The sequence below is a fragment of the Danio rerio genome, chromosome 9 (genome assembly GCF_052040795.2).
Source record: "Danio rerio strain M-AB ecotype USA chromosome 9, GRCz13ab, whole genome shotgun sequence".
Lineage (NCBI taxonomy): Eukaryota > Metazoa > Chordata > Actinopteri > Cypriniformes > Danionidae > Danio > Danio rerio.
Window position 1 is genome coordinate 14,455,001 of NC_141029.1, and position 22,720 is coordinate 14,477,720.

The following is a 22,720-nucleotide window of genomic DNA, read 5'->3' on the forward strand; positions in this document are numbered from 1 at the left end:
ACAGACAATTTGGCTTACCCATTTCACCTGTACCGCAAGTCTTTAGACTGTGGGGGAAACCGGAGCACCTGGAGGAAACCCACGCCAACGCGGGGAGAACACGCAAATTCCACACAGAAATGCCAACTGACCCTGCCGAGGCTCAAACCAGCGACCTCCTTGCTGTGAGGCGATCTCGCTATAACCGTAACACCCTAATTTATTATCATTATTATTATTATTATTATTATTATTATTATTATTATTATTTAAGACCCCATAAACAAAAATTTCTGCACAAAAAAAACACAAACAAAAACAGGACATACACTTTAATCATTAAAAATCCCAATAAATCATATTTTTTATATTTTAATTAGTACTGTCAAAATTAGTGCGTTAACGCATGCGATTAATTTGAAATAATTAACACGTTAAAAAAATTAATGCAATTAACGCAATTACAGGTTTTTTTAACTTCCTGTTGTGGTGCAAATAATCTCATTTAATTAGTTAATTTTTTTAAATTGATTGACAGCACTAATTTAATTCATATGAAAATAAAATACCAATAATACAGACAATTATACTGTTATTAATAATAATAATATTAACAGTCAACACATCAGTCAGTCTTTGGGCAACTCAGAAACTGCTAGAATTATTCTGTGAAAATACTATGCTATAAAATCACTTCCCAAGTCCCGTGAGGGCCTCATTCAGCTGTGTAAGTGTACTGCATTGCACTGTATGACCCACTTCTGCACTAAACCACCGCACATGCCAAAGGTGTCATTTGAAAACTACTTTAGAGCACAAAAATACAAGCATTATGGCTTAAACATTACCCACATACCAAAATACAAGCAATGCAGGTTTGTGTAACATGTAAACAAAAAGGCTCTCACCTTTTTAACCTGCGCTTCCTTGATCTTCTCTAGAGCCACTCGAATCTTCTCAGCTTTTTGTTTGGCAGCTTGTTCCTCCTAAACATACACATGCAAACACAGTCACCACATGGAAATACATTCTATATTACTGTTTTGTTATATTCTGGAAGTGGGAGTCCTTGTGACTTCCTATGGTTTAACATTTGGACATTTATAAGAGTCAACATTTACCTGACTTTTCCAGCAAGATGCCATTGTAAAAATGGTTATTTTGACTTTGAGAAAATTGTAAAAACTATAGTTCTTTGGTCCAAAGAATAAACAGAAAAGCCTAAAAACCAAAAAGCACTAAGACATATGACATCTGTAAACACAATCTGAACGCTCTACTCCTAGCACTTGCTCCATTTGCATCTGCTAATACAGATTCGCCTCAACAGATTACAGAAATCTCCTTTTCAATAGTCACATCTGGAATTATAGGTCCATTCAAATAGAAAAACATCCCATTGTAGCAAGTCTGAAGCAGGTCCACATCTATTCATGACAATTCTGGCCATCATTGAGGTGTGCGGATCCATATTCAGAGTCCACGTAAATCCGTAATCCTCAAAATACTGTGAGATTATTGAAGAAGAAATGAGAGCAATCCATTTCCAGCATCATAAATGATTTCCAGAGAGAAGCTCTTCTGGCCAAGAGCGTAAAACGCATCTAGTAGAAGGTGGAGGATGGGCAGAATGAGCTACACTCTACTACCTCTCCACTACTGGCTAATCTCTCGCTCTCTCTCTCTCTCTCGCTCTAAAACAAAGAGATGATCCCTCCCCTTTTACTGTCACATACACTTCTGTCATCCCTCCCTAGCTGTCTTTATGTGTGTGTGTGTGTGTCCGTGCACAATCGCAGTAGTCTGGGTTTGGGATTGTGCCGAATCTAAGTGTATTATCCTCTCACTCTGCCATGAACAACAAAAATAAACCTAAAAATGGCCACGAATGCCATAGAGCGACTCACTGTAGCTACAGAATCATCCCAAATACTGGACACTCATCTACTTTTAGTTTAACTAACGAAATGGGAATTAGAGCTCAAGCCTCTTAAAGGGATAGATCCTCCCAAAATGAACATTTAGAAGTGATTGCAAAACTTAATGAGTTTCTTTCTTCGGTTAAACACACAAAAGTAAATATTTTGAAGAAAGTTGCAAACCTGAAATCATTGACCTCCATAGTAGGACAAACAGATACGGTTCAACGTTCACAGATTTCCAGCATTCTTCAAATTATTTTCTTTTGAGTTCAACAGAATGTTTTTTTATTTATTTTTTTAATGTTTTGAATATCTCTTTAATGGCACATATCCCTGTCTGGTTCATGGGAGCACAATTATGGAAACAGCTATGTTAAGATGATAAAAGAATCATATCCATAAGAAAACTTGACTGCTTGCCTCAAAACACTTAAAAAATGAAACATTTGCACAATGGTGAAATTCCATAACAGAGCAGATGGGTGTGAAAATTTCTGCAGATGATTTACAGACAATGCGAAAATAGACCCTTCACTCAAGGCTGTTATGACGCATTTAACCGTCACCAGCATCTTAAACCCTTGAAAGTTTTTAATATTTTTTTTAATTTTTAGAAAAATGTATGAACATTTTTCTGTAGTTATGCATGTATTATATCATCTTTGCATCACATTGCAAAAAAACTATTAACCGCTTATGTGAGGTTTGTCTAATGCTGTGTCTATGAGGAAGAACAGTAAATATGACGTTCTCTCTTATCTGACTGTCGTTATCACTCACAAAATTTTTTTTCTTTTTTATAAAAGTCTTTCAGCGTCTTAACACCATCGTCTTAACACCATCGTAGATTTTTTTTTTATATAACTCCAGACAAATATGATTGTAAAAGAAAAATATTTTTTGTACTCTCCCATTCACTGCTCTTAATGTTTACCCAACTATGATGACTTCCGCTACTGAGGCCACATTTACACTAATACATTTTCGTTTTAAAATACATTTGTTTTGCCACGGTTATGCCTTCCATCCACACTATCCCGGAGTGTTCGATCACCGAAAATGAAGCTTTTTGGAAATGCTAAAGAGGTTTTCATTTTAAAATTTTATGGCGCAAATAATTTGGCGCAAATATCCATAATTTTGAATAAATTGCATTGCGTGTTTCATTTAAATACTTAAAATGTGTCTGGCAAGGACACTCCTACAAAGGCATGTTTAGTAAGGTCAGGCACAAAAATAGCTGTGTTGTCCAGAACAGTTTTTAGCACTTTTTGTTTAGTAAATACAGACAGTACTGTTTTAATGCCAAAAAGACAGTTTGCACTGCCTGGCACAAGCTCTTAGTAAATCTGGCCCAACAACAAAAAAGAAAGGCCTAAAATTTACACCTACCACCACCAAATGTATCAGTAATCAAACAACAAAACTGTCCTAAATAACATATTTCAGAATTACAAAAAAATGTAGACAGAATTCTCTAGGGCAGTGGTCCTCAACCACCAGGCCACGGACCGGTCTGTGTATCAATTGGTACAGGGCCACACAAGAAATCATTAAATATTTCCATTTTATTCTAATATTTAAGTCTGAACAATTTTTTTATAAAAAAAAAAAAATGACCATGTCTCTCGCTTACATCTCTGTCACTTGAGCGCCCAAATTTCACCCAGAAATAGCAAAATGAGTAAGAAACAAACATCTTTGGAAAGTTTCTTTGCAAAGGGGAAATAGCTCAGTGAAGGACCCACAGACTGTCAAGGAATAGACATCCATTTGTCAACAAATCAGGTGAATCCACCATGTCTGTGCAACAGTTTCAAGGTGAGCAAGCAGTGTATGAAACGTTCGTGCCCAGTTGAATGAATGCCATGAGGAGCGCACTGCGAGTCACGTGACAAGAACTGACTGTTTAGCTTGTATGGAATATGCACATTTCGGTAGACTAATTATCAGTAGACTTATCAGTGACAGCTTGTCACCCTCTGAGAAAATGGTTGATGGTCATCTAGCAACCTCTAACCCCTCCCCACATGGTAAAATTGGCAAGCGTTGACCGGTCCATGGTGATGAAAACGTTGAAAACCACTGCTCTAGGGGATGTTATGTAAACGTGCAACAAAATGTATTCAGAGCAATGTACTTTACGCTTTGTTAAACTGTATATCCAATTAATCTAGGCTTGGAACAACACCAAAGTGAGCAAATGTGAGCTTAATTTAACTCTTTAAACATCTAAACAATCTGCATGGTCCTTTTTTATGTAGGGTTGGAAAAAAAATCTAATTAACTTTGAGCTGAACTTTTATCTTCATTTTACTGTGGTGTGAGCTCACTGTATCAAAGATAGCAAATAGGACATAGCTGACACAGAAACACACATATCCCCTTCAATAAGAATAGCCTGATCTAAGGTTCAGGATCCAGATCCTATTATTGGCTTTCATAAGAGTCACACCACTATTGAATTTCAAGGCCTCAATGCTAATACTGAGTGAAGCAAAAACCGAGAAAACCCAAAATTATCCACTAAGCAGCAGAACGAACTGCCCAGCGGCTGTAATCCTGACCCACAATTATCCATCACAAACCACCTGGCTGCAGAAGCTACAATTATCCACATTACCGTCATGTCAGTGTTTGTGTAGCATCCAAGGGTTTTTGTTTTGTTCTTTTTCCAAAAATTAGGAGAGTCAGTGCAACTTGTGCAGTGAGAGGAGAGGGAAAGTCCAATATGTGAGCAGGTGTGAACCCTGAGGACAGAGTTAAGCTTATCAGTGACTCAAATAAATGTGGAGACAGGAATCAAGAGCTGTAGGTGTCATAACCGCACAGATATTAATGAACGTGTATCTAGCAGTGAGTCACAAATAAAAACTGAAAACACATTTTCACAAGGCTGCGATGCTTGTTTACTAAAGGATAAGGTGAAACTTAAAATTTAAAACCAAATTTATTAATTTGCACACTCAAAGTTTAGCTTAAAGCAACACATCACTTTTTTATCTGAAAAAAATTTTCATTTTTTATGACCTAGATTTAACCAGATGAGTTTTACAATTTTTGAATCCATTCAGTCATTCCTCAGGTCTGACAGGAGCACTTTTACCATAGCTTAGCATAAACAATCTGAATTGGTTTAGACTAGGGGTCCCCTGGTTTAGACCATTAACATCTAGCTCAATAATAAATAAATATAATTTCTTTAGATATTTTCCTATTTAAAACTTGACTGTTCTGTAGTTACATCATGTATTAAGACCATTTGGAAATTAAAAACTGTTATTTTCTCGGACAATATGAAGGAATTTTGCTGTCGTACCATGGCTGCAGCAGGTGCAATGAAATTATGCACCGCTTGAAAATTGGCTGCTTGAGGAAAGAGCCTGCCTTGCAACCATGGAGACAGACGTGCTCCACAACTGCTCCATAATAAACATAACAGATTTAGTATAGAGAATTACAAGGTTGCCCCCTCCAACAAATGTAGCACCACCTCCACCTTTTGACAAAAATGAGGCAGGCAGTCTCAACTACGACCCTTGAGTGATGCTCAAACACTGGTCATGTATTTAATTCAAGTTCATATTAGCCTTTTTAAATAAGGTAATGTTTTACTTGATACTTTTATAGCAATAATGCGCAGCAAAAATTCCCAGGATACCACCTCCACCTCATTTTGAACATTGGGGTCCTGGCCCACAAGGCGGCCTTAGCGAGTTTTGTGGGGGGTTGCATCATATTTTAAAAATTTCTTAGCAGTGGACAATTAGGAGAATGATCATGTTGCCTTTAGTTTTATCCTCTAGCTCAGTGGTCCTCAACCACCGGTCCGTGGATCAATTAGTACCGGGACGCACAAAAATCATTAATTATTTCCATTTTATTTATTATATGAATGATTTTTTAGTTAGAAAAGTCTTTTATTTTGAAAAATGACATTACATCTCGGTCACTTGAGTGCCCAAATTTAACCCACAAACAGCAAAATGAGTAGGAAACAGACCTCTTTGGAAAGTTTCTTTGCTAAGGGGAAAAGGCCCAGTGAAAGACCCATGAACTGCCAAGGTATACAGTAGATTCACAACCCACTTGTCAACAAATCAGGTGAATCCAGCATGGTTCTGCAAGGAGATCAACTGATAGAGATCGCAATGAGCCACAGGCCGCGAGCACACCGCAAGTCACGTGACAAGAATTAACCGATCAACTTAAGCTTGTATAAAATATCGTATTTCAGTGAGCCAAATTTTCTCAGACAAACACAGAACACACACAGACTGCAGTGCTTTGTACTTTTCTCCATAAATAAAACTTAGAGCGACACTAATGTTTTGTCTGCTAATATGATTTTCAAATTTAAAATTAACAAAAAATACTTGTCTGAAATTATATTATTAAGCAGAATGTCTGAATATCTGAATATAAAACCAACTTTACCTTTATAAAGCCAGAGTCTCACTCATTCGCCTCGCAGAAATCCTCACACTAATTGATAAAGCATAACAAATAACATGCAAGTATTCAATTGTAATAGCCTATATTATTTTTTTCCCTTAGACAGCAGTGTGAATACAGATATTTTTGTCAATGAATTTCATTAGGGCCAAGTCAAAGGCCATAGGCTTATGTTTTTCAGTTACAAATGGCCTACTGATGATTTGCTTTTATATTTTACATTAGGCTATTATTTATGCATAAACATATCTAGACATAGTAGTAAACATACCGTTAGTTTAAAAAAATAATTTTTGTCATCATTATTGCAAACTAGAGGGTGCCTTACAATATTTTTCAGAGGAAAAAAAGGTTGGGAACCACTGTTATAAAGAGTCCACATTTATACAACACATAATCTTTGAAAATGTAAATTTTTAAAAACATAATTTTTGAAAATCTTCTAACTGTTATAAATGTGCATTTGTAGCGTACTTGCAGACCAAAAATAAAAAAGCATCTTTTAATTTACTCAAACTCAGACCATCCAAGCTATAGGTGACTGTTTCTTCAGAGGAATATTAAAGAAGTTTTTTTTTTTTTTTTCTGAAAAAGGTACTTGTTGATTTATGGAAAGCAAGTCAATTTCTAAATTATTTGAGAATCAAAAAAAATATTTGTAGGCAAAACTAAATTATTCTTAACCCATAACTTCAAATGACACACTGAAGCTAAACAATCAGTCAGTGAGAGAAACATCTCATCAGTTATTACACTATAAAAGATTATATGATTAATAAGTCTTGACAGCATATCATTGTAACTTATTTAACTAAGTTAATCGTGTTCTAAATTATTTTTACAAGTTAGGCAAGGTGTTTTAGTTCAGTTTAACATAATATAAGGTCAATGGATGCATACGTTGTTTTTAATTTAGCTTAAAAATTTAAGGCAACCAGGATTTTTTTACAGTGTACTGAAGAGAGAATGCACATGTACTGTATTAATCAAAAGGTCCATGTGCATGTTTTGCCTATATTTGAGTTTTTTGACTCTCAAAAGTACAGGGAGATGATGACTTGTAATTTATAATATCACAAATTTTGACATGAATTCACCTAAAAATCTTCATCAAGACTTACTGAGTACCCTGCATGTAAATCCACATGTAACAGTCAACTAAAAATGTAACGGAGCATTTTTATTTTTTAGCTGAACTGCCCTTTCAAGAGTCTAAAAACTATTTAAGTAGTTTCTTTGAACTAGCTTATCTGTATTAAACACTTTCCTAAAAGGTGTACTTCTTTTCCACAAGGCCAGAGCTGAAGAGACAGAGTCAGAATAAGGAATGAAAATCTAAGTGATGAAACCTCCCAAGAGCAAAGAGGATTAGCAGCACGTTCAGTCAACTTCTGCAACCAATCAGATCATCTCAACTAACTCAAAGCCTCACTAATGCAGACACAACACAACTGGCGCGCACACACACACCTCTGATGAGTGTCCACTGCAGAAAGGACAACACAAGACATGACAGAGCAACCTCAGTGCCTGCTAATACATAAACAGATATGATACAGATTAACGTGTTAAAAAAAATGAATTACCAACCACAACGCAACAATGTACTGTAAGATCAATATGAGGCAACGAGGAAGCTTTTAGTTCAACACATTATCAATCTGTATTACTTCAATATCATTAAAAGACACGATTCATACAAAAATTAAATATTGTGTCTCAAAATGAAAATTTGCTCATCTCCCACTTGTTCCAAATCTATTTGAGCTTCGTATGAGTTTCTAAAAAAAAATCATACAGTGAATGTTTAGAATTAAAAAATTTTTTGTCTGAACTATTGCTTAATAATAGTTCGAATGTGTGTAAATAGTTTTTACTTGTTTTATTTCAGCTGTAATTAGTTTCTTTTACTATATCTTGAGGCAACTATCTGGAATGAAATGACTAATTATTTTATTTAATGTTACCTTGTTACACATTCTATTTACTTATATATTATAGTAAAAAGTACATGCAACTAACCCTAAACAAAACTCTGACATTAACCATATAGTAGGTACAGTTAATTCACATTTATTGGTACTTAGTTACTAGTTACATCGTGTGCTTGTTATATTAGAGATAAAGTACACTGAGGAAGTTATCGCAAAATAAAGAATGTTATTGGCAGCCCAACATGAAGCTGAAGGCTTTCGCGACTCCACGTCTATTGTTAAGTGAATTAGATGTGCAATTGAAGTGGTTTTGATGCGCGAATGAACTAAGTAAACTCTAAATGTTCACACGTTTTCTCTATTTACACATCTGGCGTGAACAGCACAAGACTTAAGGGCTTTATTCTGCTAAAACAACTATCGTGGATGCGTTTTATCACACTAATTACATGACTGCTTGCCACAAAACATAATTAAACAAAGCATTGTTCTGAGCTGTACTAGTTTATTGGCGCTTTAATAAAACGCAAAGCTGACAGAAACAAAACAACTATATATAGCTGATGGAGCATACACTAACCTGCACATTATTTAGTCACAGGATGGCGCCAAACAGTCAAAAACGCAAAGCTGACAGAAACGAGACCGGCTGAATGGAGCATATACTAACCTACCTATAATTAATTCACAAGACTGTGAAGGTGATTTTAAAGTTCCCGGATCAGCGGTTGTTATCTGGCAATAACGTACCTTGCAATGAGGTAATGGACCAATCAGAATCAAGTATTTCAGACAACCGTGTAATAGGATTGTTATGCACTGCAAGTTTATAAACAAACAATTCACACATTCATTTTCCTTTGCCTTAATCCCTTATTTATCAATGGTCACCACAGCAGAATGAACTGCCAACTATTCTGGCATATCTTTTACACACTGGCTGCCCTTCCAGTCGCAACTAAGTCCTGGGAAACAAACAATGAAAATTTTTATTTCATTATCTAACATTAGAAAAACATTAATAAACAGTGTAATAAATTGTTTGCTCATGCTAGTAAATACATCCACTAACAAACGTTAATTAATGGCCATTATATTAAAGTGTGTGTTTTTTTTTTAATCCAGCAATAAACAGCACTGGTGTGGGTCTATAGGCCACAGTAGAGTTTAACAGGATGAGCTGATCAGTGCTGAAGAAGGCTTAAGATTCTGACCGACTTAAGAACGATTAAATTCTGAACACTATTAATGGAGGTTTGTTTTGCAAAGAGCTTTTGTTGTACAAGTAAATCCTCATAAATAGAGAAAACAAACACTTGTGTCTCAGCCATCTCTGAGGGAGCCCGGCGCTTTTGTGTGACGGGACCACAACCTGCTTTTCCTGATGAAACCCAATCACTTCCTAGAATCCATCTGTTGTGCTGATCATCATGTCACTTATACCTCGCAGGCCTGTTAGCCACCTGTCCACAGCTGAGCAATCTGAGGGTGTACCTTTCATACAAACAGGTACATACAAACCCCGAGGGAGCACACGGTCATTAGCGCAGATGTTGTCTTACGTAAAAACCCGCTAAACAATGTTTTCTTCCATGATGGCCCAAGCAATGGGGCTCGTATAATTAAATAACCCCTGTACAGTTTTAAACTTGCTGTTATAATATGATAGTGTTTTGTTGAACTCAGATGTCCAAATGTTTAACCTCTAAACGTCATTAGATTTCTACACATACAGTTGAAGTCAAAATTATTAGACTGTGAAATTTTAATTCTTTAAAAAAGACTTTCCAAATCTTGTTTAACAGAGAAACGTTTTTTTTATTATTATTAAATATATTAGTTTTAATAACTATTTTCCAATAACTATTTATTTTTGTCTTTGACATGGTGACAGTGCATACTATTTTTCTGCTTATTTTGCAAGATACTAGTATTCAACTTAAAGGGCAATTTAAAGATTAACTAGATTGTCATGTTAACTGGGCAAGTTGGGTGTAGGGCCAGATGGAATCTGCGAATGTTTTTGGACATTTCTGCGGAAAAATTTTGAAAAATCTGCAGATTTCTGTGGAATTATTTTGGGAGAATCATAACTAAAAACTTAATATGTGAAATAAAAAAATAATATGTTTTAACTGCTATTTAATGTCAAGTGATTAAAAATAAATGCATATTATAAGGCAATCAAAATCTTTTTTGACCTTGCATGTATATCAGAATATTGTTGGAGATCACCAAATCCAAAAAATAACCTTTTCTAATGCAAAATAGGGGCTCTTTATACGAAAATAAAATGACTAAAAAAGACTCATGAAGTAAACAAATTATAGGAAATACCTGCTCTGTTAAACATAATTTGGGATTGTTTTAAACAAACAATTCACAGGAGGGATAATAATGTTGACTTCTACTGTATTGACTTGGAGACAGTCCTGAAGAGCTGCTGAACAGCTCAAATGCTTGAAAACATGCATACGTGCTCTCCAGATATACCTTAATTCAGTCAATAGTCACAGTGCAGGACCATTTGTTTTTATATGGGGAAAACTCAGATGCTATGGAGCCCTTAATGCTGGAACTCAAACAACACAATGTATTTGCTGTTATGATCGTCATTGTGATTTTGACGTCAGAAATTCTTGTCCTGGCTTTGAGCAAGAAGCATGTCAGACTACACACTACAAATGCTTTTTCCACATTTAAAATAAACTTGCTTACACTGGCTAAATTTAACAGTGTGACTTTGATATTACTTTGGTCTAACTTATTCATATCCAAACTTTTCCCCCCTCTCTCTTAAAGAAGTGCATGAATATTTTATCATTCGTGTTGCTTATTTTTCTCAGACTTGGTGTGAACAGGGCCTAAAAAGGTAGTGCACTGTGACTATACAAACAACACAAAAACTGTTTGAGTTGGAGTTAATAGAGGCTTGAACATTCCCCTTTTGTTATGAATTACCACAAACAGACTGTAGATATGAAAAATCCATGCACATTGTTTCACATCAACAACTTAATCAGATGTTCGATTGGCTGAAATAACTGGGAACAGATGATCAATTAGCATGACGCAGATAAAAAAAACACTGGGATATTAGTAACAAGGTTAAAAGAATTAAACAAAACTCAATCTCATCAGACGAGCATCCTTATGTCTTCACATCAAGACACATAATGAAGGAACGATGGGTGAAAATGAGTCATGCACAGAGGGGTTAGGAAGCACTGGGGGAAACTCAGTACATCCAGAGGTGGAAAGAGTGCGTCACCTTGGTCAGCAAGTGAGAGGGCTTTCCTGCAATGCTTTTCAGAATGAGAGAGGTCTCCCTGTCCAGATACGAGTGCTTTGTGCAGAAATAGAGAGAGAGAGGAGAAATAAGAGTCATTAGTGCTTTGATTAATGAACATTCATGATTTCTCATAGTGTGAAAGCATAGGGGAAAAAAGTGAGCAAAAAAACAAACGTGAAACATTGAAACAAAAAAGAAAATGTCCTGTAAAAATAAAAATCAAATAATTCACATAACACAAGGAACAATTATTTCTTGAATGACTTATGAAAAGCTATGTGGCATGGTATGGTGCATGTTGTGTTTAAAGCTAATTGAATAAACTTTAATAATACTAATAATCATAATAATAATGTTGATTTTTTTGGTGATATTCAAAGTCCTTAATCCCCTTTAAAGCCTGCCTTATAGTGTGATTTTCATGGATGACCAGTAATGAGCACGTTGTGTTTATGTTGGAGTAAGTGTGGGCTCTGTCTTTTCATTATAAGAAAGTAGTAAACAAACAAAGGCGCTTATCTATCACCAATCATCTGTAGGTCAATCATGTTTGTCAGTAAAGATCTGTGGGATAGGTTAATAGATTAGTGAAATCCCTTCACATCAATCTGCTCTGTGAGACTATTTCCACTGTACAGCCAATGGAAGCAAGCAGCTCAATAACTACTGTACACTGTCAAAACATTACTGCTGCCTTCAATGTTTTAGTTGAATCAAATGAACTTGTCTAGTCATCTCAACTTACATTAATTAAGCGGATAAAAATATAAAGCTAGACTTTGTATTTCTTAAAATTATTTAAAACCTGATTAACTTATTATAAGTTAAAGCAAAATAAAAGTATTTGTTGTGTTGAATTTGTCATTCCATGTTTTACAGTGTACACTTCAGGCAGCTTCAAAAAGCATGTCTATGTGTCTTCCTAAATCCTAAATAATTTTAATCTGTGATCAAACATCATTCACCGCCTGGTTCACAAAACAAAGGGTTAGCATGCTAATCTAACAAAAGGAAATTTGTTAGGGTGGTGCTAGCAATGTGAACTGGATTTAAATTGTAAGATTGAACTTGGCATTGCAGTCTAAATTAAAAATATTGAATGTATTTTTTCCTACACAGCTCCTCAGACTGTAATGTAATGTTTTTTTTTGTTTGTTTGTTTTTTTATTTATTTTTTAATTTAAGGCCATGTCAGCAAACAAGGCTATTTTCATGGGAAGAAAATTTCAATAATAAATATACAATTAAAAATAACAAATAAAATAATTAATGATAAATTAAATAAGATTTTTAGTGTTAATACATGATAAAAAATTCTAACATTTTTCACTTTTTTCACAAATTTTTTACTCCACCAGGAAAAAAAATTTTGGATTGCATTTAACCTAACTACTAATGTGGCTAGTTAATGCATTCAATGCCTTTTTTTCCATCACATCCCATATGTACTAAATTATCAGCTTCTACCAAATGGTTGATTTGTCAGTTTATGGTAAACGTATCAGGCTTAATGCATATTCTTTTTTAAAATAAGTATACTATAACATATGTCAGATTCTCCTTTAACATTTTTTCTTCTTTTTTAAATAATAAAACCAAAATCAAGTGTAGTCTAGCAATAGGATTGTTTTTTTTTTTTTTTTTTTTTTGTAAACCAACAATGCTGTGTGTGTCATACCTGGCAACGTTCGGCTCATGAAATCTAGGAGATTTTATCCCGGGGTGCATGCAAAATGAAGAGCAGGGGAGGTGCGCGCGAACTAAAGGGTGGAGAGTGGGTAAGAAGATGGTTGCGTGTTGGGTTCGGCGCGCTTGGGGACTGTACCAAAAAGCTAACCAGACTGTTCCAAAAAGCTGAAGACAGAACAATACGGGAAAAGGGCGGGAGATGGGTATGAAATACGGCAAACTCCCGGGAAAAACGGGAGTGTTGGCAGGTATGGTGTGTGTAAACCATTACTTAAAACAGTCATTCTTTAAATGACTTTAACAGTCATTATTTAAAACAGTAAAATCCTGGTCGACCGTTTGGTACAAGGGCAGTCAAAGGGTGTTAATTTAATTTAAATAAAAGTCCTCTGGAATCATTAAAAGCAGGACAATCCAATAAAATGTATTTTACTGTGAGAGGAATTTTGCAGTATAAACAGAGTAGGGTCTTCACCTTTGAACCAAAACAACATGGTTATTCTTGTGTTTCCAATACGACATCTGGTAAACATCACTTGATCATGTCTAGTCTTAAAATGTCTTAAAATTCTGTTTGAGATTTAAGCTTGTATTTCACAAAATTAATTATTTTTCAATGCATCCCACACCTCTTGCCACTTATTTAAAATGTAAACATGAATAAGAGATCCTCCTCAGACTGACCCACACAGGTTGCCAGATTGAATACGGCAACAGCAGCACCTGAACTGAAATTAACAAGAGTAGTTCTTGAAATCTTGAAATTAACAAGAGTAGGTTACATGTGTAGTCAATGGAAGTGCACGAACAGGAGAAATTCCGCCAGGAGGCATGACTGAAACATAACCCAAGAATTTGTCTCAATGAGTACTTTTACATGAACACCAATAATCTGATTTCAATACGATTAATACTCTGATTAAGCGTCTACCATGTAAACAGCCATTTTTGAGTAATTTAATCCAATTAAGGTCATATTATTTATTAATAATAAATAAATTATAAGGTCATTATAATTTATTATTATGTGGAGTTTGCCGGTATTAGTCGCATTATTGAAGTGCAGTACAGACATGTAAACATCTTAATCAAACTCTTACAGATGTGTAAAATTTTCGCCGCAGTTTGTGACAGGATAGTCTATACACACATGGCTGTTTGTCACTCCTCACAGACACCCGTTTCGTGCAATGGAGATTTATTTTTTTTTTTTCCCATATAGCGTGTTGTATGAAATTCCATTACAACAACACTCTTCCAGCAGATAATAATCGCATCCAATATCTCGTTTGTTACAGGGACATGCATTAAATGTTCCTGAATGAAAGTGAATGTGCCAAACTGCAGTTAAAGTCCACAAATTAAAAATGAAACACTCAAAATTACATGAAACTCTGGAGGAAATGTGGATAGCGTGGTGACGCAATGACTTTAATCGAATCATGTGCTATAACATGTAAAACAGGAACATGAAAGCAACATTCAAAAAGCAACTCATGTAAAAACCTTAATAAAATATTATTGTCTTATTCCGGTTAAGCCAAATAATTCAATTACTGATGTCAATGTAAACGTAGTCAGTCATGTCTATCAACAAATTGAATGAGGATTTATTTATTGAAAGAGTTTTCATTTCTGGGTGAACTTACATTTTAAGAAAGACTATGCAACTCAAAACTGACGCAATTGAGATTTCAACATTTGTTTAACCATAAACTCAGTGGGTGGAAAGTTTAAACATTAAATATTTGGGTCAGTCTCCATTCAACAACTAAACACAACACAAGCTGCCGCTGTGAAATCTGTGTAATTAAGTCTGCAGAGAGGGTAAAAGCTGCTTTTACTTTGGGACTAAGCAACACTCAATTTAATGCTTAATCTGCTCTGTTAGAGGCTTCACAAAATTACTCTGGTTCTGTTCCAAAACTTAGAGAGCTGCCTACATAGGCATCATTATTACAATAGATGGTTGGCATAGTAAATATTTCAGCATTTCTTTGTCACAGGACACAATATTACTCCATGAAATTTTCTTTTTTTCATAATTTAATGTATAAAAATGAAAAATAATTATAAAATAATTATAAAAATAAATATTATAGTTGTCACTTTGACATAATTTGAAAAAAATGGTCATTCAACATAAATATATTTTTTTCATAAATAGTATTACTTTGTATGATCTTTTCAGGCTTTGAAAATACACATCAAATAATTTTATTCCAGTTTTTTTAGTTTACAATTTATTAAATGTTGTGCCATTTTTCTTAGCTTCTCTTTTCTTAATGAAATATATATGAGATCATTGTAATATGATTCAGAAATATGCATTTCTGTGCATTTTATCTCTGTTCTTGTTTGTAGACCTGTTTGCACTTCAGATGTGTGTGGTCTCTGTTAACCAGCTGAAAGTGGTGATTGGTCTCTCACCTTTGAGCCTCATTGCATTCATTAGGCTGTTTTTATTTTATTATAATATTAAATTCTGATCTTCCCATTTAAATTACCTTCGCCCGTCTTGATTACGATGTGAATTCTGATTTTGATTCGGACGCCTTTAACTTTGCAAATAATCTTGTAAAAACATAATTTTTTACCAAATCTAAAAGAAGGTTTATTTTGGCATCTATCTGGTGTGCGCTCACTTCTCTTTTTCTGTTATAGCTAATCCTTAAGGATAGTGCACACTGGAACAATTTTTGTTTGCGATTTTCCGCTGACAATTAACGCCACGTGTCAAATCAAAAAGGCAGGTTCCCCTCGAACATCTTATTCATGGTTTACACAAAAAAAACAATTTTTTTTCAGAGTTTGGACTCCTGCCCTATCATGCAAAAATGAATAGTCTAACTGCAGTATTATCAGAAAAATAAGCACTGTTTCTAGCCCCTTTTCAGATGTGTTTTATTTGGTATAGTTCTGTTTTATATAATCTGAGCTTGTTTCGTAAGTTTTGTTTGTTTTTTCCCCCTTTTTGTCTCTCCATTGTTTTGTGTTGATTTTTTTCTTTGCATGTCTTTTGAAGATGTATTGTCATTTCTGTATTACTGTGAAAATCCAATAAACATAATAATATTTTTTTTTTTAAAAAGGCACCAATGTGAGTGTCTCCGATTAGTTTTTTTGGTTTGATAAGCCAAAATAAAAACTTGTTGACCAATACTGAAGTTACAGCAAACATGACTTGGGTCTGAATGGAGAAAAACATCTTGAAAAGCACTGACTATAAGCATGAGCAAAAAGTGTTGCGTGGTTGTATCAATTGCCAGCTAGCTTTTTAATAGATTTATTATTTACATATATATATATATATATATATATATATATATATATATATATATATATATATATATATATATATATATATATATATATATATATATATAGCGCTCAACATAAATGAGTAAACCTCATTTTGAATTTTTTTTTTTTTATCCATTTCTCAGTGAATATAGGTCATTTATTTTGGTGCATTTGAACAAAACAGATTTATTAAATGGACTTATTTATTAAAATAATATTTTAGTCACAGAACATCTTTAGAAGTAGAAAGATAATACATTTAAATTCATGAAAAATATTGGAGAAACATTTTCTCTTTAAAATTTTTATTTTATTTAATATTTTTCCCTAAGATATCAATTTGGCTGTACTAGTTTTTGGACTGTTATCATATGTTATCTTGTTAGATTAGCTTCAGATTTGGCTTCAGTTCTGACTAATCTAATGTATTGTATACATGCACAAATATAATATTGTTAAGCGTCCTATAGAAAATATTAATTTAAAAGATATATTTGTGAGGGGTGTACTTATATATGCAGCATGTACAGTATGGCATGTCATTCAAATCCTATTTGCCCACAACATTTTGTAGACAAACCGTAAATATGACAACACCATAAGACCTGTCAAAAAGGTCAAATGATACAACAGAACAACAGTTCTTAATATTGTTTACCTCTGTACTTGGCTGGCCCTGTCCGTCCTGTACACCATCCTGATCTGACAAGGGTTTATCGATATCCAGTGAGTCCATGCTGGACGCAGAGGCCGAGTTAATGCTAGCGCGAGAGGAATGGACAAACGAGCGCACCTCATGCTCTGTAACCGTCCCAACAGAGCCCGTCCTGCGATGATGATGATGGTGAGAGGCCGGTCGCCGCACAGTGGAGGAAGAGTACGCCGCTGAGGGTGTGGAGCCCTGTCGGGCTGCTTCATCCATGCTTTGGGAGGCTTTCTCCAGCTGGGCTGTAATGTCATCCAGAGAGAAGTTGGAGGCCAGCGGGGGTCTGCTACTACTGCTGGAGCTGCTCAGTCTGACGGTGGATGCAGGTGAAGCACGGGTGCTGCTGCTGGTACTGCCGCCGCTGCTGCTGCTGCCCCCCGTGTGTTTGGTGCTGTGACTGCGGCCCGCTGGGGGTTTTTGACGGAGCTTTGTGTCTCCGGTCAGGCCAAGGCGAGAGGAAGAGCTGCTTGGTTTGCCGATGGTGCTGAGCTCCTGCTCAATAGAGCAGAGATCCGCCATCAGAGCATCCAGATCCACTGCGTCCCCCTGGTTCAGAGCCTCTGTAAAAAAAACAAACACACACACTGATGTAAACAAATCTTATTGAGGCATGTAAAATATTTATTGACTAAAGGAAGATGTTTATTTCTCTAGTTCCTGGAGTTTCTTGTGTATGAAAATGGACCAACCAAACTGGCAGTAAACTACACTATCTATCCATCCATCCATCTCTTTCTCTCTCTCTTTATATATATATATATATATATATATATATATATATATATATATATATATATATATATATATATATATATATATATATATATATATATATATATATATATATATATATAAATGAATGTATTTAGGAAATTTTCTTCTATAAATATTCAAAATCTTAACTTGTAATTAGTAATGTTTATTGCTAAGCACTTAATTTGTTCAACTTCAAAGGTATCTTCCCAATATTTAGATTTTTTTATCTAAACAAAATCTTGTCCTATTAAAACTATACATGTATTGAAAGCTTATAAGTTCAGCAGCGACGCAGTGGCGCAGTGGGTAGCACGTTCGCCTCACAGCAAGAAGGTTGCTGGTTCGATCCTTGGCTCAGTTGGCGTTTCTGTGTGGAGTTTGCATGTTCTCCCTGCGTTCGCGTGGGTTTCCTCTGGGTCCTCCGGTTTCCCCCACAGTCCAAAGACATGTGGTACAGGTGAATTGGGTGGGCTAAATTGTCCGTAGTGTGTGTGTGTGTGTGTGTGTGTATGTTTCCCAGAGATGGGTTGCTGCTGGAAGGGCATCCACTGTGTAAAAACTTGCTGGATAAGTTGGCGGTTCATTCCGCTGTGGTGATCCTAGATTAATAAAGGGACTAAGCTGACAAGAAAATGAATGAATGAATGAATGAATGAATGAATGAATATGTTCAGCTTTCAGGTGATGTAGAAATCTCAATTTCATTTTTTTAATTTTAGCGCTTATGAATGGTTTTGTGGTTCAAGATCACGTATGGACTGATAGTAATAAAATAATAGTAGGTAATGTTTATTCATTCACAAATTAACTTTTTTTAAATCATCTATTGTTGATCTACTTAGTAAAAAAATTAAAAAAAAAAAAACGTCAAAAAGTGCTTTATAAAATACTTGATTACCAAGTAAAACTCTTTAGTAAATCCTAGTAAAGATAGACTTAAAACAAAATTGTGGAAAATGTGGAACTTTCCAAAATCGTTATTTCTTGTTTAGAGGAACACCAACTATTAAGTAATTATATTGCAATTATTAATTTGTACATCATTGTGAGTTAGAAAAGTAGAAAAGATTAAATGAAACGCTAAAAAAAATGTAAAATATATTTTTTGGAAGGATGCAATAAAACGATATACTGTAACACTTTAGACATTTGAAATGTTACAAAATACTTCTCATTCCAAAGAGATATTGTTTTCTTTTGAAATCTATAAAAACCTAAGTAGTTTAAAAATGTAACAACTAAGTTTTTTTGATTGTATTAACAGATGATTATGACAGATCATGTGACACACTGAAGGCCAGATTAATTGCCACCTTGCCTATTATATATTAAAAAAGTACTAAAATAGAAAACCGTTACAGTGTCTTAAACAGTAACAATCTCTCAAAATGTTGCAGTTTTACCTAAAAATAAAATACTTAGCATTAGAAACTTTTTTATTAACATAAAAAAAACTTAAAATTTCACTGAAAATTTTGCATTAAAATGAAAGCCTTACTGTATATACAGTAGTTCCCACTTGAGGTCTTCGTGATTTTTATTACAAACAAATTTATAACAGCCCTCCTCCAATTACATCAATATTAGTTTAATAGTGACAATGATGTTATGATAATAACACAAAAATATAAATGAAGCATCTTGTATTGTACTGTGTGACCTCACCGTTGATGTTGTAAACGGAGAAGCGGTAGGCCATGTTGGCCATGTTTGAATCTTGTCTGAGAGGAGCTTTCTGCACCTTCTCTGGTCTCCCGTCATCCAGACTCTAAAAACAACAGAGCGATGAGATAACAAAATACAGGAGTTTCACCTGTAATAACACTAAACAGGGATTTGAGGATCTGATTAATTCAGAAAAATACAGATTATCAATGACGCAATTTAATCCTAATACACCTTATTGCATAACATTTAAAACTATTGCATCACGATAGAGTAATATATTAAAATGCATCTACCACAAATTAATTGAACGAGTGTCAGATTTAACAATCAAAGACTTAATGACATCACAGACCTGATCTATGCTGTCAACCGTGACCAGTATGACATTATTAGCATCAGCGCATTAACAGGACACAGATTCACAGTCCTCATCTTTTAGTCTCACCTTTGTTAGTTTGTCCAGCTCTCCAAGCCACGCTCCAAACATTTTGTCCAAGTCCTGGTCCTCTTTATCGCTGTCCTCCTCCGCAGCATGATCCAGCTCGTCATCTGAAAACTGCTCCATCTGAAACACAACCAACATTGTACAGATGTTTACATTTAAAATGCAATCTGAGGTATCATTAATGAAAAAACAACTGTGTAGGTTTAATGATCATTTTATAAACATAGAAAAAAATGCCAACAAATCGAGTTTTTTTCAATAGGCTTCATGACTTTTGGACTTTATAATGCTAGAAACAAAATCCATGCAAAAACAAACAAACAAAAAAAAAGATCTGTCAGGAGACAGATAAATTAAAATAGGTGTGAATGTGAAAATAGATTAGTTTACTGACGACCACTGAACCAGTAAAACATAAAAACATGACCAACAGGCATTTGAATGCACATTAAAAACCTTTATGAACACTTATAGACCTAAAATATGCTTGGTCAATTTGAGCTTGTACCTTTATATATATATATATATATATATATATATATATATATATATATATATATATATATATATATATATATATATATATATATATATATATATATATATATATAATTTTTTTTTAAGTTATTTATGCTGATATAGGACTGTCACAAAAAGCAATTTTTGTTGTGCAATATATTGTCACAGAAGTTGTTGCAATAAGCAATATTATTTTCATTTTTAGATAAAATCATGGCACTGATTATATAATAATTACATAACAGCATAATAATGCAAACAGCCATAAACATTTTGTAATACTTATTATTCTTAAGGTTATTTAGATTTCATAATTAGATGTTAAAAAGGTATAGTATATATCTATATATCAACGGTGAGATAGAATGTAAACGTCATTGTAAAATGACTTTCATTTTTTTGGTGAAATTGTAAACATATATTGCGAGGGTAAAAATTATTGAAGTTATCTCCAAGTATTGCATGATAAGTCAATATATTGATTATTGTGACAGGTCTATGTTGATAGAATAACAACAGTAAAAAAGTCTATCAATTTAAATTAAATGTAACGCACACAATAATTAAGAAAAGTCATGGGTTTTGTTTCCACAAAGCAATTCGTTTGCAAAAGTTTAAAATGGTCAAACAATGACATTGGTAGATCTGGTGTTAAGTCTGCGATCAATAAAATCGTTAATAAAAAATTGTAAGTTTTAAATTTCAATAAATTGTTTTCTTTTTTACATAATAACCTAATAATAAAAAATGACCATCTTATCTTTATCTTCATAAACAAAAATGACAAAAAAAACAGACAGCACAACTATTTTAAACAATAATGTTTTTCAGCAGTAATGTAGACCTTGTGACATTATACACTGGAGTAATGTTGTAGAAAAGTCAGCTTTTTTCTTATGTATATACAGCATTGGAAAATAATTATGAGACTCATTCTGATTGTTTCTCTGGAAATGCTTTATTTATAAGTTACTGTGTGAGTTTCAGTAAAATGTTTTTTACATTTTTTATTCTACAGAAGTCTATTAACGCTTTTCCAAATTTCAAATAAAGAGGTTTTGATTTTAAACAAAAAGACAAATGACTATGTGTTGAGGTTGAAAATCAAGGATATTCCAGCAAATATTGATTTCTTAACTCTAAACTTTAAAAAGATGCTCTAAATGACAACATTTTGATTTTATATTTGAAGGATATGCATATTTAATTTACAAACTAAAACAAAACAGTTTAATCAAACACGTATAAATGATAAATCCTGAGAAACTACGAAACACTTCGGAATTCAATGGCTACTGGTTTCCAACATTCTTCCAACTATCTTCTGTGTTTAACCGCAGAAAGAGATGTTGAATTTGTTTTGGAACAAGTGTAGGGTGAATAAATGGTGACAGAATATCCATGTCTTGGATGAACTATATCTTTAATCTCAAGTGCACAGGGCCTTTACTAATGCCTCAGATTTATAATCAGACGCTGCTCTGAAAATGTAAAACACTCTGGTTCCCTCTAGTGGCCAAGATGACACAGAACCACTGATATTGTATAACAAAAACAACCTCACTATCCAACGTTACTCATGGACAGTGTTGTCAGTCACTATTGTAAATTATGAAGTAATTATGTAACATCACAGCCACAATTTTTCTTTGAACTCAGAGTATGAATGATTAATTGATAACAAGACTCCAAGCCTGTAGAATCTCTCAATAAGCAGGGCAGATGGAGACCTGGTGTGTGTACAGTACATGTCTGTGGTACACATCTGCATAGATCAGTGTCTTCTTATCAGATGGTTTGGAAATCTTCCTTCCTGGCTGTAAATGGCTGATTTTGGCAAGCTTAGCACAAACACAGTTCAATCGCTGTTAAAACACAGAGCCAATAATGCTAACGTTTCAGTACCAAACATCAACATAACACTAGGTTTATGGCACAGCAAATTTTCTTTTTGAGATAATTGTTGAAGCTTTTACCGCAATTTACATTATCACAAAATTGCCAGAAGCTGCAAAAAAGATTACTTTAACAGTTTAATTTAAAGAACTTTAT

At 34.2% G+C, this 22,720-nt stretch overlaps 1 protein-coding gene across 9 annotated transcripts in view; it reads right to left on the reverse strand.

The window, feature by feature from the left end:
* The window catches only part of raph1a (Ras association (RalGDS/AF-6) and pleckstrin homology domains 1a), a 150,431-nt gene that overhangs the window by 38,896 nt on the left and 88,815 nt on the right, over window positions 1-22,720 (reverse strand). For 4 of the 9 annotated variants that reach the window (XM_087266610.1, XM_087266616.1, NM_001366727.2 and 1 more), the window contains 5 exon segments: window positions 20,150-20,269; window positions 19,702-19,804; window positions 17,233-17,840; window positions 11,562-11,636; window positions 888-965 (listed from right to left, as the gene is read on the reverse strand). In XM_087266610.1, the coding sequence (XP_087122736.1) occupies window positions 888-965; window positions 11,562-11,636; window positions 17,233-17,840; window positions 19,702-19,804; window positions 20,150-20,269 (984 nt within the window). 9 annotated transcript variants of the gene reach the window in all.